Genomic DNA, 20,644 nt, shown 5'->3' with positions numbered 1-20,644 from the left:
ACTCTCTGCTCTAATCCATGCAACTGTTACCATAAGTGATTGTCTCATCTGCTTCGGCTGTCGTGCTACATATATAAGTGAAATGTGACATTCTGTCATTTTCATTCCGTGTGTATCTCCTTCTAAAATTAAATCTGGAAATGTTGCCGAAATTTAAATAAAATAAGTCCACATTTTTTAATGTCTTATTAGTAAGAGTTTTCAGTTATACAGCAACTTACAGAAGAACTTCGCTTCTTTTTTAAGACTGTTATTGCAGTATAGGTTTTCCTTTTTCATCTGGAACAGATGTTCTTATATTTACGTATATAGGATCTCCTAGTCATTAGATCTCTTAGGTTTTGTCCAGAATGCATTAGAAAATTTTCTGCAGTATTCAGTGTAAAGTAACATGCAGTCCTTGAAATAGGAAGTGCACTTTCCAGACCACTTTCTGGAATCTAGATCATTTTGTGTGCTATTTGAATGAAGCTTTTGTCTCCTTTCATCTAATATAGACCTACAATAACCCCTTGCTGAAGGTGGATTGTAAGATGCCATCTTTTTGTGTCACTGTCATTGCCATGGTTAACATTTTTCTTCTAGCTGTGCTCGTATTTTGAGAAGTATTCATACAAAACCATTAATTTTTAATCAGGTTGCACTTATATATTTGTGTTTTACACAAAAAGAGCCCTTATTACCTTCTTTCTGATTCTTTGGGAAGGTTTTTTAGCCTTATGACTTGCTGAACAATTTTTGCTTAATTGCACACAAAATAATTTCCCAGTCCTTCTGTCTGTCTGAGTATGTGTTTAGGTTGCCTTTCATCAGACATAAGTGGCGATTTCACAGACGGTTAGTTTTTGCAGTTTTCCAGTCCTACATTTGCTTTCAGGACGTTTTTTTCCTGTTAGAAACAGAACATCAGCCCCTGCAGTACCTCTCTTAACTGGCTCATATTTTGCTTCCTGAACCTTAAATCTGAAAATGTTCCAAGTGTGTCCATAAGCAGGGAGACTGGAGTGATGAAACCATCTACAGTTACGTATATATAATGTATCGAGTACCAGTGTGGGCAACATTGCTGGAAAAATGCATATTTTTTTTCCTAATGTTGACAGCTTATAGTTGCTAGGAGTGACCCAAAAGTCAAGTACTTATAAGTGATTTGGTAATGGGCTATTGGAGATCAGGTAATGATGAATGAATGATTTGGTAGTGTTTTCTCCTCTGTAGCCATTGTGTACTGGAGCATGCAGTCTCAGACTTACAACTCTCAAGTAGAGTTCATGGAAAGCTTGTTAATTTTTCTTTCTTTTTTTTTTTCTTTAGTTGGTGGTGACTTACCCCTAGACATGCATCTAGGTGGCGGGCCTTTGGTGTCTGAAGAGCTGATGAACCTAGGTGAGACCTTCACACAAACCAATGATCCCACATTGAAGCTTTTCCAGTGTGCGGTCTGTAACAAATTTACCACGGACAACTTGGACATGTTAGGTATGCACATGAATATAGAGCGCTGCCTGCCAGAGGAGGAGTGGAAGGCGGTGGTCAGTGACTCATATCAGTGCAAGCTGTGCCATTACAACACCCAGCTGAAGGCCAACTTTCAGCTCCACTGCAAAACGGACAAACATGTGCAAAAGTACCAACTGGTGGCGCATATCAAGGAAGGTGGGAAGAGCAATGAATGGCGGTTGAAGTGCGTTGCCATTGGCAACCCAGTCCATTTAAAGTGCAATGCTTGTGACTACTACACCAACAGTCTAGAGAAGCTACGCCTGCACACAGTCAACACCAGGCATGAGGCCAGCCTAAAACTGTATAAGGTAAGCCCGAAGTCTTAAACTGGAGAAGGAATGGCTGGAAGAGTGTTAGACATGTATCCTGCAGCTATATTTAAGAGCAGTCTAATTAGCCTAATTTTACTTATTCTTAAAAAGGTATACTTACAGAGTTTGCACATTGAAAATATTATTGTAAAACTGAAGCGTTTAGTAACCATTTTTTGATCACATGTGGCATTTTGTTTGTTTCCAGACTCTGCTATGAACTGATCTGTTTTTCACTAGTTGGTTCTCCTTGGAGAAAGTACTTTGTGTACAGGTTCTAGCTGTTTTTATTCCATACTGCCTTTTGAGGTTATAGATTTGCATTTGCTGCTTTTTTACTAATCCTGGTTACATTGCAGGTGGGGCAGCTCCATATGGAAAGGGCTGTTTTGTTAATGCCTAGTTGCTCCTTGATGTTCATCGTGTTACCCTGCTGCAGTCATCACACTTGGGTTATCCTGTCGTCAGGTGGTCCCGATGCTACCAAGAGTACTTAGTTTTATACTTCTTCCTGTCTTACATGTGCAGGTTGCACAGAACACACAGTAAACTAGGTAATCAATACACAAGTATGCATACCTAAGAAGAGGGTCAGTAGATTTACCATTAGCTACTTCTCACATTGAGCAGAACAAGACCATTATTAACATTATAATGTAAATACAGGCCAAGAAAATGTTCAAACTTGATACTGCCTTTCTCAGCAAAAACAGAAGACTAAGTTGCTGTTAATGAACAAAAACAAATGGCAAATTCAAAACAGCACTGACACTTGAAGCCCAGTTAAGGATTTTATAAATATGCAAATGTTTGTTTGTGTTGATATATATGTGTGTGTGTGTGTGTGTGTGTGTGTGTGTGTGTGTGTGTGTGTGTGTGTATTATGCATATATGAAAAGGGATTTGAAAAAACAGGGCCGTACTCCACATTCAAGCATATTCATCTGTCAGTCATGTAGTTGCTCTGTCATGTTTTCATATAGTTGAGCATAAGGCAAAGGGCATAAGGCAAAGAGAATATCTTATAAGAAATTAAGAAATTAGCAGAGAAGTGCCTCGTTTTGTGCTGTTTTCCCCTTATTTTGAGTCTGACAGATAAGATGTAGTGGACAAAACTGTTAAAAAAATAAAACAGTAAAGCAGTCAGGTTTAGTATGTGTTGCAAGCACTGTACAGCAAACATTAATGATTGCAGTGCAAGTGTTAACGCATTACATTCATGTAGCAGATGGACAAAGAAGCATATCATGCAAAATATGAAGGTGGACTTGCAGCAGTCGTAGTAGATTGTAAACATACATGTCTATAATGGAGTACAGCTGGGAGAGGAGTAAGTGATCTTAACAGAGAGGACATGTGAGGAGAAAAAACATCTGCTTTATTTTTTATGCTCCCTGCCTGCTGGATGAAGGCTAAGTGTTCAGTGAAGTAACATGATGGGGACTGTTTGTCCTCCTTGGTCCAAGCTCTGTCTGAAAGCCTTGTGAAAAATGAAGATGTCACCGTGGTAATCACAAGTGTTACTGTGGTCAGATAAGATGTTTTTCATGTTTCACTGCTGCAGTCATTACATTTGGGTTATCTGCTTGCAGGTAGCCCTCAGTCGGCCTGATCAACAAAGTCTTGTGCCCTGCGTCAGTTGCTGTCCCTTCTTCCATGATGTCAGGTCATCAGGGGTATAAAACATGCAGCTGACGCCATTACATCAGTCTTTCTTGCTGTGCGGTGCCCGAAGCAGAAGCAGTTCGCAAGTGCCAGTCGGCCAACTCCTGAAATTTTCATTTTCGAGTTTCAGAGCCGAATTCTTCAACTAAAGCTAAGTACCCCATTGGGGAAACTTTTTCTTGCTCCTTACCGATGTCAGTAAAAGTTAATAATTGCATTACTTGTGGAAAGCAAATACCTAATAAAGATTTTCATTTGTACTGTATTCCTTGCCTAGGCCCTGACCACGACTTACCTTGCTGTCAGTTTTGTGCTTTATTTAATCAGTGCACTATGCGTTGTCGGTATATTTTCACCTCTAAATATTTTGGTTCTTGGTTTAATTATCCAGAAATGTCGTTGGTTAGCCATCCGACTACCGGGATTCCAAAAAAATGCAAAGATAAAGACAGAGACAGGCCGCCGAGGTCCAAAACAGCCGACGACGCTTCTCCTAAGCCAGTCGCCAGTTTGCCGGTACTCAGTGAGGTGCCTTCGCAGCCCCTGATACCCACTACTTCTGATTTGCAGGCCTCTACAGAGACCCATTCGGAGTTTGGTATAACGCGAGATGCTTCAACTATGGAGCCCATGGATGTCTCTACCTTGGATGGGTCTGGAGCCGCTGTGCAGGTACCGGCTTCTGAGGGTGTATTCAGGCCTACAGACTTGCATATTAAATCGACACCTCCTTCTTTACTTAGGCCTAAATCTTGATCCATGCCTAAAAAAACGATGCCCAGGCCACATGCTCAGGCCTCTAGGTCTAAAAAACTAATGATAAGAATGGCTGAAGATCTAATAACTCTAATCGGGGGTAGCCAACCCCCCCACCCTTCTAAGAGGCCTAGGACTGAAGTTGATTATGAATATTCTGATCAGGATTCTGTTTTTTTTTCTGATTCTTCTGATGATCTGGATTTGCCCTTTTCTACTTATGAAGATTCTGATGCAGAGGACTCCATTCTCTCTTCTTCCCCTCCTGAGGATTTTCCTTTTGGGGAAACCTTACATACTCTTAAGGGAGCATTTCCACTGGGAAAGCCATGATTTTTCTGATTCAAAAAAGAGGCTTAGAGATTTCCTTCTCCTACCTCAGCATAGGCCTTTAGCAATTCCTCCTGTACTAGACATTGTTGATGATGCTTTTTCGGAATCTAGTTTGGTCCCTGATTCCCTGCCTCCTACTCCCAGAAAACCTGACAGATACTACAGGGTCCCTGAGTCCCACAAGTTCCTTTTTAAAAATCCTATTGCAGATCCAGAGACTGTTTCACTGGGGCCCAAGTGCATTAAGGCTTGTACTGCTAAAAATCCTACCCCTTCTGATAGAGACTCCAAGGTGCTGAATAGATAGGGTAAGAAGGTTTACACTTCTGCAACCTTGGCCATTAGTGCTTCAAATTGCCAGTTTCATATGTTAAAGTATCAGCAACATGTTATTGGACTGCATAAACAGAAAATTATGTAGATTCCTGACTGTGTGGAAAATAAAGAATTACAGGATTTAATGCATTCTGCTGAACAAGTTAGAAAACATACTTTGCAATGTGGTCTTGATTCATTAGAGGCCTCTTGCAGGGCTGCTGTTACTGGGTCTGTGCTCAGAAGGCATACTTGGCTTAGGGAGCAATCTTTGCCTGATCACGTTAAAGCTAAATTGTTGGATGCTCCTTTAAATCAGGACCGCCTGTTTGGCAACAAGGCTGAGGAAGTTCTTAAAAAGATGGAAGATAAAGCTAAATCTATGCTAACTGTTAAAGATTTTTTACAAGTTCAGTCTCCTAGATTTAGTAGGCACTGGCCCTCTAAGAATTGGTCCTTTCCAGCCCCTTCCAGGTCTTCTCAAGCCAAACCCAGACACAGCAAAAACCCCAGGTTTCAGTCCCAGGTGACACACAGAACTAAGCAGTGGGGGGCCTCCACTTCTAAATCCGGGAATAATAAGACTCCCCCTCTATGGTAAACTGTCTCAATGACTTCCTTTTAAAATTTCCAAGCACTTATCAACTGACTGCCCCTTTGGGGGGAAAGATTGCTCTTCATGCAAAGAATTGGGAACTCATTACCCAGGACAAATGGGTTTTAAATATAGTGTCCCAGGGATACATATTTCACTTCCACACATTGCCAACACCAAGCAGGTGACTTGACCTACCCCCAAATCAGTGGGCAGAGGCCCAAAAACAAGTACTTTCTCTCTTAAGCATGGGGGCTATTCAACTGGTACCAGAAGAGGAAAACGGACAAGGTTTCTACTCGAGACTTTTCCTGGTACCCAGAAAAGACAATTCATGGTGTCCTATCCTGGACCTGTCTACTCTAAACATCTTTTTGGAGATTCCAAAATTCAAGATGCTGACTCTTCACCAATTACTTCCTATGCTAGGCAAAGATGCCTGGTTGGCAACACTAGATTTAAAAGAAGCATACCCACACATCCCAATCAGGGAATCTTGCAGAAGTTACTATGCTTCATAGCAGGCACTGCCCTTTGGCTTATCTATTGTGCCCAGGGTATTTACAAAGTGCCTAGCTCCAGTTATTGCATTTTGCAAGCAAAGAAATATTCAAATATATCCATACCTGGATGATTGTCTAATTCAGGCAGAAAGCCAGGACATACTTTTGAATCATCTGGCCTTTGTACAAAGGGTTCTAACTTGTCTGGGGTACACCATAAACAAAAAGAAATTGCACCTGGTACCCTGTCAACAAATTGTGGGAGCAAGCTTGAATACAACTACCCAGATGGCTTACCTCATGCCAGAGAAACAAATTCATTTGACAACCTACTTCAAACAAGTGGCCACAAAAACCCAGCTATCTACAAGACAAATACTGCAAGCCTTGGGGTTCATGGCCTCCTGCATTCTTCTAATTCCATATGCAAGACCGCAGATGAGGAAACTACAGTGGTATCTAAAACGCCTATGGTGTCAACATTCTCAGGACCTAGAAACAATGATTCGTATCATACCTTGCCTACGCCTAGAGTTCCTTTGGTGGGCAGAGGCCTGCACCAAAACAAGGGACTACCTTTCAGACCACCCCCTACCCCCAAACACTAACAACAGATGCATCGGACTATGCATGGGGGGGAATCACCTGGCAGGGAAGTGCATTCAGGACAAATGGAACCCAAGTCAAATGCACCTGCATATCAATCAAAAAGAAATGTTAGCTGTACAGAATGCTGTGACAGCCTTCAAAGACAACATTCTTCCAGGACAACTAATGGTAAAAACATACAACACCACTGTTATGTGGTACATAAACAAGCAGGGGGTACACATTCTTACCCCCTCTGCAGACTAGCCATGGCATTGTGGAACACAGCCTTGAGCTACCAGGTGCACCTACAAGCTCAATTCCTGCCAGGAAAATTAAATACACTGGCAGACGGACTAAGCAGAAACCTCATGGACCCACACGAGTGGAAACTGGAACCAAGGACTTTCAACATGTTGACAAGCAAATGGGGGAGCCCAGATATGGACCTGTTTGCCTCTCCCCAGAACTACCAATTGGACAAATTTTGCACAAGGACTCCCCACAAACAAGCCTGGAAAGTGGATGCTCTGTCCTTCAGCTGGAAAAACCTATCAGTTGATGCCTTCCCCCCTCTGCCTCTGCTCTCCAAAGTACTACTAAAAATCAAACAGGACAAACCAAGCATAATTTTGATTGCTCCAGACTGGCCGCGCCAACACTGGTACCCCCTCCTGCACAGTGTGTCACGGTTATCTCCATGGCACCTGCATCAGACTCCATCCCTGCTGTCTCAGCAGGAGAACCAGATTCTGCACCCTCAGCTTCTAACACTGAACCTTGCAGCCTGGCTAATTACTTAATCTCTCCTTTACCATCCTTCAGCAAACCTGTGATGGATATCATTTTAGAGGCAAGAAGGCCTAGTACTAGAAAATATTTTGCTGAAAAATGGAAAAGATTCTGTGCCTGGAACCAGTCTCAAGGGATGAGCACAACAGCACCCAATTTACCTCAGATTTTATAATACTTAACTGAGATGCTTCACAAGGGCCTGTCTTTTTCCTCCATTAAAATCCATGCCTCAGCCATTTCAGCTTATTATAACACAGAACCTCCCCTCTTCTCTCATCCACTGCTCAAGCGGTTCCTCAGAGGGGCCAACAATTTGAGACCACCCAGGAGAGCTCCATCCCCAGCCTGGGACCTTAACTTTGTCTTGGAAAAACTCACTCTACCTCCTTTCGAGCCAGCTGCTACTGCAGACTTAAAATTTCTTTCTTGGAAAACAGCTTTCCTTTTAGCAATCACTTCAGCTAAAAGTGTATCTGAATTACAGGCCCTTATGGCAGTGGAGCCTTTCATCATCTTTCGTGCGGACAGGGTGTCCCTCAGAACCAATCCATCTTTCGTGCCCAAGGTGGTATCCAGTGTGGCTCTTAATCAATCCATTCATTTGCCAGCCTTCTTTCCCAATCCACAGAATAAAGGGGAACGGATACTGCATTCCTTAGATGTGCACAGACAACTTAGATTCTACTTGGACAGGACTAAACCTCAACTGAACCTCATCTGAACAACCGCTGGTGGCATTTGCTGCAGGGGCAGAGGGGGAAGGCCATTTCAAAGCAAACCATTTCTAAATGGATAAGCCATTACATTAATTTCTGCTGTAAGCACCATGGAAAACCTATCCCCCAGGGGATCAGACCTCACTCCACCAGGGCTGCATCTACCTCTACAGCCTTTCTCAGAGGCGTCCCTACCAGAGACATCCTAGAAGCTGCTACCTGGAGTTCTGTAAATACTTTCACCAAGCATTATCATTTGCCAATTTTCTCAAAATCCAGAGCTGGCTTTGCCACTGCAGTCTTGCAGGGCCTTATAGCTGGCCCTAATGCTATCTAAATTCCTCCTCCCAACCATAGCTTTGGGAATCTACCCAAATGTAATGACTGCAACAGTGAAACATGAAGAACATAGTACAGTTGTGTACGCTTACCATAAATGTAGATGTTTGAGTGTATTCACTGTTGCAGTCCTGGTTACCCTCCCTTCAGCCCCCTAACTTCTTTTGGCTATACCTGTACTTTCCATTACTATGCTTAAAAGCCTTTTTGGTGTATTTGCTTTTTTGTTGGAGATATATCTTTGTACTTTTATATTTAATTGCTTCCCATTAGGGGGGCAAGAAAAACTGATGTAATGGCGTTGGCTGCATGTTTTATACCCCTGACGACATGACGTCATAGAAGAAGGGACAGCAACTGATGCAGGACCCAAAACTTTGTTAATCAGGCCGACTGAGGGCTACCTGCCAGCAGATTACCCAAATGTAATGACTGCAACGGTGAATACACTTGAACATCTACATTTATGGTAAGTGTACACAACTGTACTTTATTGTCATTCTCTATTGCTCTCCTTACAAACCCTAGCTATATTGCATCGCCAGTAACCTTTCAGATCATGTTAGTAGCTGTGAATATCAATTAAGAGGGATGAACACAGGTCTGGATGATGTAATGTGATGGAACTGGAGAGCCAGCAATTACTGTATATGTATATGTATAAAGCTTGCTGCAAGCTTCTGACTTGCAGTACAAAAAAGGATAAAGAGATGAAACCATTTCATAGCAGTAAACCGTAGCACCCTAATGTGATGTATGTAAAATGCATGTATTAAAAAAAGTGTTTTCCTACTGGGGTTTATGTAAGTGATGAGATGTGAAAACCTGACTTATTTCTCTTCGATGTTGCACTTATCTGAGGTCCAAAGTGAAATGACTGTCCTTTCATCACTCACAGGTACGGCATTGTATGGCTGTCTGCAGTTTTTTAATATAAGAAATGGGATACACTACGATTGCATTGTGGTATAGTTTCTATGCTGTTTGGCCTCTGTTCCTTTTTCAGAAGGAGAAGGTTTCAGCATTTTAAAACGTGCTGCAGATGCTTCTTCACAGCATCCCATGCAGTCAGTGCTTATTGAACCCCACTCCCAACCAGGAAGACCAGTCCTGCAAGGTATGAGGCAGTTGTAAGTGCCATGAGAAGCAGTAGCACTATGGGAGAAGTTCACACTTTATTTGGTTAGCAAAAAAATAGAATTCGTACCTCTCAAGAGAGCTGGCTGTTGGTAGGGGGAGGGCACTAGGGCAGGGGTTTCAAATGTGAGTATTCTTTCGCTTATCGTCAGCTCTCAGGCTCAAACAAGCATTGAACTCATTTACAAATACCTTAGTAATTAAACTGTGTAAGAAAAAACGCCTTTACTGAGCAAAAAAACTGCCTGAGGGTAACAGTAAAAAAAGAAAGAGTACAGGTCATTAAGTACTAACATCTGTTACTGACAGTCCCTTAACGAGGAAATGTTTTACAGTGTTAAAATATGAACTTACTAGTAGAGCTAAACAAAGAAAATATGCTTGCAGACTTACCACTCATCTTCAAAACCACAGGTAAAACAGTAAAGCTGATGTTCCAAAAATGGCAGCACTGACATAAGTGACACCTTGCTGGAATTAATTTTCTACACAGCCTAACACAACCCAGTGGTAATACTGAATGGTAGAAAGGTTCAACATTATGTAATGTTTGCTGTGTTAGCATGTTACAGAGACCTTGAGAACTGCAGTGTATTGTGGTTTGCAGTGGCTTTGTGGATGCCTGTGATTGATTTTTGCCCCACTTACTTCACCTTCTGCCAGAAAGTTTTAGTCTTGGCAATACTTTTTATGTGCCCTCATATCAACTTATCTGACCTGCTGTAACTGGCCATCACACATGTTCCTCAGTGAGGTAACAGCTAGTCACAGCATTGTCATCTAACATGTAGCCGTAAGCGATTTTCATTTTTCTGACAATTTTCTGTCCTTAACCACAACCCCAGTAATTGCATTTTCACAGGTCCAAAAGCCTGCTGTATTCCCTTGTGCGTGTGGGTGTTGTTACCAAAATACAAAGAAGGCAGCTATGTGAAAATAGTTTGGCAGTCCAGCATATATTCTCAGCCCATGTACTGCATAATCTATATTTCTACTGTTATACATGCCGGTTTAGCAGCACATTGGCACCCTCTCTCTCTTGGTCAGGATAGGTGAGTCAGCATTGACAGCTCGCTTCCAGTCCTCTTGCATGGTCTCTTCCATCTCCAAAGTCGCTCATTAATCCCAGGTCTTCTAGATCACATGTAGAACCATATCTGTGTCTGCCATGGAACTGGGTTCTGCAAGTGGCTTTTTGTCATTTTTGAGTCAGGCTCTAGTGCTGTGGAGATGACAGTGCAGAGAAACGGCTTGTATATCAAGAAGAAGTGGTTGCACAGGTGTTTACCATGCTGCAGTCTGTGCTATTTCATATTGTTTGTGTCAGAGGTTTGTGAAAGTAAAGAAAATGGGAATGATGTATTTTGTCTTGTCAGTCACTGCCTGCCATTTGACAGTAAAGTCTAGACGTTCAGCAGGAAAGCATGTGGCAAGAGTCTGTTGTTGCTATAATTTTGGTCCCCCATGTGTTAGAGATTGTTTAACAACCTCTAGGGGTGTAGAAGACACAGAGATGCGGATACAGTAAGCAAGTCTGCTATTACTTTTAACTGCTGCCAGAAAGTGCTGTTGCAGTGTTGTTTTGCCTGTAGACATGCATAGCTAAACACAGTATATCACCAGAGGAATGTAGAATTACAGATCTCAAGTCAAAGCATCTGTGCAGATGATTCCCCTCCCCACACATGCACACCCATTCCTCCTAGTGCTCATCTAGGCTTGGAGGGAGCACACGTGACACTGTACTGTCTGCTATTCATGTCACGTGGTTTTCAAGTTAGTGGAACACTGAGGGGCAGAGTAAGACTGAAATGTTTCATTGTTTGTTGATGGAGTTATTCTGGGGGAGGGTAAGGTGAAGTAACAGGTCAGTTTCATATTTCATGGGGGGTGCTGCTGGGGTGAAAAGGCAGCTGAATTATTCTGAATGCTGTTTTCATGTGCAGATGTAATCCATTAGTCAGGCATATGTGTAATCGTTTTTCAAGTGAAAAATTTAGTTAGAATTTTGTAAATGTACAGTGTATATATACCGGAGAACAGATGAGTGGTAGCTGTGGGCTGACATTTCAAGAGAGGGAAGTCCTCAGATATGCACTGTCTACACACACACACACACACACACACACACACACACACACACACACACACACACACACACACACACACACACACACACACACACACACACACACCTTTACTTCCTGACATACTATTTTTTTAATGAAGGATGACGTTGAACTGCAGTTTACTGTCTTAGTGACTTTTAACTCCAGAAATATTAAGATGTTCTCAGTTTAACCTTTTTTTTTTTGCTTTGATATTTTATCTGTTTTCTAACCACACTGCAGCCTTACAAATATTTTAATGGCTTTCCACTGGTCATAGTGTCACATAATTGCTAAAATAATACAAATAGCTACTTCAGAACAAAATATGCTTCAGGCCTGTAAAAGAAGGTGGAAATATGTCAATGAGTTGGTATATTTAGATGAGACATAGTTGTACATGTTAATATTGCTCCGTTTTAGGCAGAAGTTAACAGTAATAACTTTAAAACGTTATTGATCCACTCCCCCCCACAAAAAAAACTGTTATTGTTTGTACAGTGGTTCACACTTTGAGATGCAGAGAGCAAAAGGGAAAGTGCCTTTTAAGTAACTGCAATAGCGAAACTTATAAAAGGCTTCATAAATCCAAATGCAGAGAGACAGTAATGCCCTTACATAAAATACTTGTGTCTGACCATCTATAGAACTGAAAGAACACTGTATGTGGTCCACTTAATGAAGGAAGTATTGATAAACTGTGAGAGATTCAATGACAGGCCATAACATCTTTATCTCATATTGGCAAACTAAAGGAATACGACGTAATGGTCCTTGGAGAGTAGAAGAATAAGGGGAACCTTGCATCTTTGTTTCTGAATCATACACAGTGGCTGTCTTTTTAGTTAGATTTGTTTTGAATTTACAAACCACTGGCATTGCACTGGAAATAATATGTTATAATTAAGATCTGTAGAATGTAACATTAATAAAATATCCGTTTACACAGGTAAATAGAATGGTAAGGAAAGATGTTCCACCGCTTTCTGCTTTTGGCAGTTTGGGAGGGGGCTTCCTTATGTTGTTCTTGACATGTCCTCAGTAAACCACCAACATCCAGTTGTTTTTGTTATTCCTGTGTATGTTTCTCCTCTAACAGGAGAGAGAGAGAGAGAGAAAAAGTAATGAAAGGATACGATTTATGTGGAGGGCTGTTATTTTTTTCAGCCGTGACAGTATTTGAGGCATTGGGCCATACCTGTCATGTGACTAGGTACAGAGATATGATTAAGGATTGCATGCTGGTTAAGGATTGCATGCTACAGAAAAAGGCAAGTCTGTTGAAGCATATAAAAATGCTGTGGGAGTCCGACTGACAGTTTGGTCTTAAAGGGAGGCACCTAGGCAGATTCTCCTGGTCTGACTGTCTTTGTTGATTGGTTGGTAAAGTTAATTTTTTTATTGTTAATCAATTCTTGTGAGTTCTCTTCACAAAGTAAAATACAGATAAACATTGAAAGAAAACGGGGTAGTATACTTTGAAAGTTAACAGTGCATATTGTGGGTAACAGCGCAGGATGTTTAAAGTAGGCATACCTACTTTCTCAGGTTCCCACACTGTTACTGTAGTATGTACAGATTTCTTTAAAATAATTGGGGGGGGGGCTGTTATTTCACTTCTTGTCAGTTCTGTAATAAGATTTCACTTTCTAATTAAGAAGAAACAATTGTTCTGTTGAACAACAGCTTTTTACTGTTTTCATATTGAAGAATGCCCATGTATACCCTCTTGATTTCCAAAATAAGTCTTGAGTAGAGAAATTGAGGTTTTGCAGTTAGACGCCACACTTTCTCAAATTCTGGGCTATTTATTTTGTATTTGGTAACAAGATGAAAATTGTTAACATGACTTTTCAAATAGTGAAGTAAGTGTGCTATATAACCCAGACCTACTCCACAACCTGTTAAATAGTCTGTCCATGATAAGAATGATCAGAACTGTGGAAGCCCAAATGTATACCCGTATATTCGCCACCTTTCTGCACGGCTAGCAGTTACCTTTGAGTTTTCTTTACTGTGTAAAAATATGTTTGTGTATCAGTCAGGTTAATGTGTTTTGATATATGTGTGTGTGTGTGTATAAAATACATCTCCACTCCAGAAATTCAGCCTTACAGGATTGCAGCAGTGTACACAGTTCTTCCTCATACAATGATAATGGTGACCCTTTGTCAGGCCTGTTAAGAACTGACAGCAAGTTCCTGCAGTATAATGTAACGAGGAACTTCTGTGTGGATGCTTACAGTTAATATGTGCCACTGTTTAACACAAAATCAAAAGGGAAATGAGAAAAAAAGATAGTGATGAAAAAATATCTAAAGTCTTAGTTCAGGAAAGGGAAGTAGGAGTTCATAGGTCATCAAGATCAAAAACAAGAGAGTCTTTATGCAGAACAAAAGGTGCTGGTAAGTCCAAGTAGATGTCACTCCAGTACTAAAGCAGCTGAAAACACTTCCACTGGTACTCAGATGGCGTTGTTGTTATTGTGCAGTTGCCTGTCAGTTGTAGTATTAGCCAAGATAGAGAGCATGATGTGCATTGAAAGACAATTTGCACCACGATCCATAACATACCATAGTAAGTGTACTGTTAGCATGAATGAATTAGGAATAAATTAATTCCAAAACACTGCCTACATTGATCTCAGGTTTTGGGCAGTTCTTCAAAAAATTTTCATCAAACTGAATCGCATCAAGGCGATTTAGCTCCTTACCCGTATGATGCATTGATCCATTAATTTGTACAGTAATTAACATTGCTTTGAATGTCACAGTAGAAGACAATTTTAGCAGTCGCAGTCTGTGTTGCTATAATACTAGCCAAAATGAAATTTGTAGGAGGCCAAGTGGGACAGTAGAGTAGGTTTGTATTTGTAGATTCCTGCAGTGGCACAGTGGATAATGTTGTCTCACAGCAAGAGGTTCCATGGTTCGATTCTCAGCTGGAGTGCCTTCTGTACAGAGCTTGCATGTCCTCCCTGTGTTTGCATGGGTTCCCTCCCACATTCCAAGACATGCAGTAGGTGGACTGGATACTAAATTGGCCACATGTGTGACTATGAGTGCAAGTCTGTGGTGTGGAAGAACTACTACGGCAGGGCTGTAGATAATTGTCACTATTGAAGTGGCACCCTTACCCATGTGCAAAAATGGGGGAAAAAGGGGTTGCGGATGGATGAATGAATGATGGATTCCTAATGGACACTGGTACCCACATATCCATGGTAGGATTAAGTTGCAGTCCTTTTGTGTTCTAGGCAGAAAGTGAAAAGATATTCCAGGGTTGAATGCTGAATGCTGTAGCTGGTTGTGTAACCAGCATCATACTGCCTGCATTAAGGAATGGCTGTCTGAAATGAGCCATGGCAGGGCAGGTTGTACTATCACTTCTTTTAAAAGACTGTTTTTGCTCTTTGTCATTCTATAGAGATCCTGCCTTTTTGCTACTCCATTTTACATGTATATTTGTCTCGCAGGTGCTGCTGTGTTTCCTTCAGTGACTACATATCTGGTCCCATTCAAATAGCCTGGAGATCTGAGGAACCACTAGGGCCCCTGTTCAAGGAAAATCTACTGCTGCATTCCTCCTCTGTTGTGTTCAACTTAAATTTATCACATCATAGGAAACAAGAGTTATTCCCCTGAGGGATTTATTTGGAGGTGTGTGTTCATAGAGTCATTTTCAGCAGAGTGGGCAGTGTCTTGTATCTTACTCTGTGAAAAATAACTCCTCCTGTTCAGTACACATGCAGGAATTGCATTATCCACTGCTGTTTCTTTGCCATAGAATGCATTGCTGCATAGTGACTGCTTTTGTTATGTAACTGCACAGATGCTACCATGTATGGTATAAGCAGCAGTTCCAGTCATATTATGATGAATTGGCATGCAGCTGTCAGCAGATGGTACGTAAATGGCAAACATCTTGTGCAAGTCCTGCCCTTTGATGGGCACTTGTGAATTATACTGATATGTGCATCCACTTGCCAGTAGGTTATGTGCCAGTATTTCTTCTTTATTGGCTATGTTACTAGGCCAGCAGAGGAGTACTGTCCTTCCTTTCATTGTGATAGTAATGAGGCAAACTTGGCTTCCTGCAGAACTGTATATCAGTACAAGTTTTTTTTTTTTTTTGATTTTGGATATCCAGTTGTAGACTATTTTTGTTCATTGATTAACTCAACATTCTCACTAAGCACAGACATATATTTCCAGGGTTGACCCATAAGTACTGTTGTAGTGAAGTAACTTGTGGAAACCACAGTATGCAAAGCTAGGATTATAGGGTGATACTTATCTGTTTATTGGTTTAACCTTTTGAGGTACATTAGCACTTAGTAAGTGTATCTCAGGTGCCAAATGTCATATTTGTCAATTGTGTTAGAGAAAAGAAGGCAAATATTCAGCCTAATTCGTCATCTTATAAATCAGTAACTGAATGCAGTAAAAACACCATAAATGTATCTTCTTTTGCCACCTGGCCCATCTGCACAATCAAAGGGTAGGTCCATCAGTCCCTTTATGGCATAGAGTTGATTCCTTGAGTCAGTGGGACTGAGGCAAACTTGCTGGCTGGCCTTCAATAACTGTGACGTTTTTAATTCAGCTGTTCAGTTTAAAAAAAACAATGTTATGCTGTTCCATATTTTGTAGATCAGTTATTGCAGCATGTATGAAAGTAGTAACCTCAACTTTCAGCCGATAAACCCATGAGAAGGGAAAATCCAAAAATGAATGGACCAAAGACTGCTGAATGTAAAAGCCATCAAAGAAAACCAGAAGCTTTTTGTTAAAAAAGAGAAGGAAACTTTATTAAACATAAATATAAAAAATTGACTGTTTTCATTTGACAGGCAAGAATTTCATCAAACTGATTTGCTTCATGAAAACTGATTAATTTACGAAGTGCAGTGTTGAGTCACCAGATTATAAGTAACATACGAAAGTGTGAGGAAAAAGTAAAGGGAGTTGTTAAAGGTGATAACACAGAAAACTTGTAAAGCTTCCACTGTTTATTGTTTTATTAACACGAGAAAGTGTGTCTTTCCTATATAACATCATGAGAGAGAGAAAAGTTATAGCACCCCAGTATATCTGTAAGTTCTTTCTTATGTTAATGCACACCCTGGATGTGTTCATGTGGGTTTCCTCCGGGGTGCACAGGTTTCCTCCCCATTTCAAAGACATGCGGTAGGTGGATTGGACACTATAAACTGGCCATAGGTGTGTGCGTGTATGTGTGTTAGTGGTATGGAAAAACAGCCATAGTAGACTTGTCACCCAATGGTGTAAACATTAGCTCTAGATGATGGCAACTGTTGATGCGGCACCCTGACTCCATTTGCAAAAATGGGAAAAAGTGGGCTGTGGATTTTTGCTACCAAGTTAGTGATTTAGGCAGTAGGATATCTGGGGTGGGAGTAAAGCAGGTTAAAGGCTAATGGGAATAGCCTTTGAGTTTCTCTGTTTTCCAAGGACAGTGACGTCTGCATATTAAAGGGCAAATGTCTGGTGTTTACAGCATGGTCCAGTGTTCCTGGCTTGCCCATTATTTTCATGTGTTTTCATTCAGTCTTACACTGCCTGTCTTTGCATTTCCTCAGCCTGTCCTCTTTTGTAGTTGTATCCCATTGTGGTATACATGGTGTTATGCATGCACTTTATTATTTACAAGCTTCTTTTCACAGTTTTGTTATATCCTTCTCTTTCCACACCTCCACCCATCCCCGTCACATGTCCTAGCCAGCAAGCAACATACAGCTGACTCCATAACAGGAATCCAATAATAATAATTATAGCTTACACTTCAAAGGCTTGGATAGGACCCAACAGGTTTGTGGGAGGTTCTTCTCAGCTTTACACTCAAGCTGTTGATTCTGCCAGCAGTATAGATACCATCACATGTAAAAGGTGACAGAGAGAATCACTGCAGCTTACAGAGTACCTGACAGAATGAAAGGGCTAACATGTCATGTAGAAATTCTATTTCATAGTTAGACCAATAGCACTGAATAAGGCACTTCTGCATCTAGGACATTGTCTTGTTACTTCTGCAAGGCTAGAACTCCACCTCAGGTGATCCATATACAGAGATATTTCAGTTAAAGTTGTATTCAACAGGCTTTGGTATCACACATGCGTAAATTTGGATTAATTCTCATGAATGTTGCATATGAATGTGATTTACCAACTTTTTTTGCCCCTATGGAGCAGACCATCCACTGTAATGTATGTATCAGCTGCTGATGGCTTTTGCTAAATTGTTTTAAACATTCCATTGCAATTTTAAAATGATGTCTGTAATGTTCTCTTACTGCATTTTACAGCAGCTGCTGTTCTTGTACAATGTTTGGTGTGCACTAAGGTTAGTGTACTGGTTTCTCATGTGAGAGGGTGGTGGTATTTATGAAGTAGCTCACACTTCTGGGTTAGACATTCCACGTGGAAGGTGTTGTGGAATGTATTCATAGCCAGTGACTTCTGTTCAGTGGTGCTGAGTAAAGCTGATTTAGTCGTACTGAGGAGTAAGTGCATTAGTAATCTGTAGTTTGTACTGAGTGTATTGGTTGCATGAGTGTGTCTCTTACTGTCTGGTCCTTCACTGCCTTGATAATGAGAGGGCTTAATCTATCATTTCATTGCAGTCTGGCAGTAGAACATTATAAGTGTTGTAAAAATAATCATACAGTTAGTGTAGTCGGATTTTAGATGTTCATCTGGTCCTTGATTGAAAATGACAGTTCACTGGTGACATTTTCACTCACAGAAGAAGTTATTAAATGCACTGTCAGCATTGCACTAGCTCAGGAATTTTGTTTCACTGAAGCAATTTCTGATGGGGAAATCCACCCTCCATACAAGAAAATAAGCTTGTATTTATGAAGGGATTTTTGATTCTCAGGTGTGGCTGTTTTCACGGACATGGACCATTTACAAAGTTTTACTCACCTTTAGAGATTCTCAGAAATTTTGTCTAGCTAATAATGATGTAGGTTTCCATTGTTCAGTCTCCCTAGACAACCCCCTCTGGCTGGGAACCTGTAGCCAACATCCTAGTTGCATTGTTAACCTGCTGCTTTGCTGCTGCTTCTTAGAACGTGCCCCCCCCGCCATTATTCTCTCTGAACGTGCTTTTGGACTACGCACTGACAGCTCAGTTTACTGAATCAGTCTCCCTAGACACCCCCCCCTCTGGCTGGGAACCTGTAGCCAACATCCTAGTTGCATTGTTAACCTGCTGCTTTGCTACTGCTTCTTAGAACGTGCCCCCCCCATTGTTCTCTCTGAACGTGCTTTTGGACTACTCACTGACAGCTCAGTTTACTGAATCTTCCTGAGCTGTAAATCACCTGGTTCGGGCCATTGGACACCATGTTTTCTCCATTTTGGCTTTAGTGAATCATTTGAAGGTTCCGTCTTTCGATAATAAAAGTTCTCCCTGGTGATTACTGTTTATATCATCTGTTTCTCATTGCTGCTCTGCAAAAGCTCTCTTTGCACCTTGTTTTCTCATTAGGTCATATTTCTTTTCATTTGATTTTAAGAATAAAAAGGCTGTTTCTCAAAATTGATTTAAGAGATGTGAGAGACCATTAAACTACCCAGGTACTGGGGGTTGTAGCTTTGAACATGAGCTGCTCTAAATCTCATTGTCCTAGTGTTCTCCAGGCTTTCATTTGGTTCTTGTTAAGAGTCCAGATCTGTGGAGGTGGGGTGGATGAATGAACAGTCTGACCTGCTAAAACACTTGTATTTTTCAACAGTTGGATTTTATATTTTATTGCTCAGAATGTCATGATCTCCTGGCATCTGCCTGGCCAGAACTAATATTTAAGTATTAAATAAAAAATAAGTATCCTACTAAATCTTTGGCTTGAAACTGATCTCTGAATAGCCACTAAGGACAGCCACAGTCAGAAATGGACAGCAAGCGGACATAGTCACAACACAGTGGGATTAATGGAGCAGAACGTGATTTGTAAAATTACAGTGCAGTGAATAAAAATGTATTTTACTGAGCTATTATACACTAGTATATGATTTTTCCTAGCATTCAGTGCACCAGTGTATTGGCATTAAGCCCATTACTTATGTTAATATAATTGAAATGTGCTAAATAGGCTGAACATTGATTTGCAGTCAGTACGGTATATGGCCAAAGTAGGGATGCAGAGAGATACTCAGATATTTTACATGAAGAGGGCATTCTGAATAAAGAGTTGTGGGATTAGAATACTTTGAATAGAGAGCTGTGGGATTAGAAGAGGCAGGATACACATACGGTTATAAGAGGAATTTGGCTCTACTGAGGAAGTGCCAGTGTTATGTCATTATGGCATTAATGGAACTAGGAAGGGTGTATGGGGCACAGACCCAGAAACATCTAAGGTTTCTTGGATGGTGGTACTTTTTTCAGTTACTATTACCTGATAAATGGTAGCGTTGTCACCTCACAGTAAGACGCTGTCCTGTTCAATTCTCAGCTAAAGCGTCTTCTGTGTGGAGACATGCGTGAATGGGCGTACCTTCGTTGAAGGTTGTGCATCAGAGCTGGCAACTCGGTACGTAAAAATCTACTGCCAATCATTAGCGGACCGGAGTTCTGCTGTGGCGACCCCTAACCGGGAAAAGCAGAAAGATACAACAACATTACCTGATAAATGGTGTTAGCACCTACCCAGCTACACTGTGTGTGCTGACAGACTTATGATTTCCAAAGGAAAATGAAGAATGGGGTTGCCATGGAAACACTAACCATTTTGGTCACTATGATGTACCCAGTCCATGTCATTTACTAACTGCTGTGTGCTATGATGTCATTTACTAACTGCTGTGAGCTGTGAGCTGTGAATGTAAAGACAGGAAAAAAGTTCTGTGAGAGAAGTACTTCCTGCTTTTTCGTCAACGTGCTAAGAAATGAAACTATTTCTTGAAAATTTGCTTTGTATGTAAAGAGAATATCTTAAAGGTTTGGCTACTTT

At 41.0% G+C, this 20,644-nt stretch overlaps 1 protein-coding gene across 2 annotated transcripts in view; it reads left to right on the top strand.

Annotated features, from left to right (window-relative positions):
* ZFHX3 (zinc finger homeobox 3) overlaps nucleotides 1-20,644 on the top strand; it is a 928,642-nt gene that overhangs the window by 466,892 nt on the left and 441,106 nt on the right. For both annotated transcript variants that reach the window (XM_044081906.1, XM_044081905.1), the window contains exon 4: nucleotides 1,315-1,811. In XM_044081906.1, coding sequence (XP_043937841.1) covers nucleotides 1,315-1,811 — 497 coding nt within the window. The remainder of the gene's footprint in view (nucleotides 1-1,314; nucleotides 1,812-20,644) is intronic.

The sequence above is a fragment of the Protopterus annectens genome, chromosome 8.part1 (genome assembly GCF_019279795.1).
Source record: "Protopterus annectens isolate FY-2018-M chromosome 8.part1, PAN1.0, whole genome shotgun sequence".
NCBI lineage: Eukaryota > Metazoa > Chordata > Ceratodontiformes > Protopteridae > Protopterus > Protopterus annectens.
The sequence above is the reverse complement of the archived record's forward strand: the minus strand, read 5'-3'. Positions and strand labels throughout refer to the sequence as shown.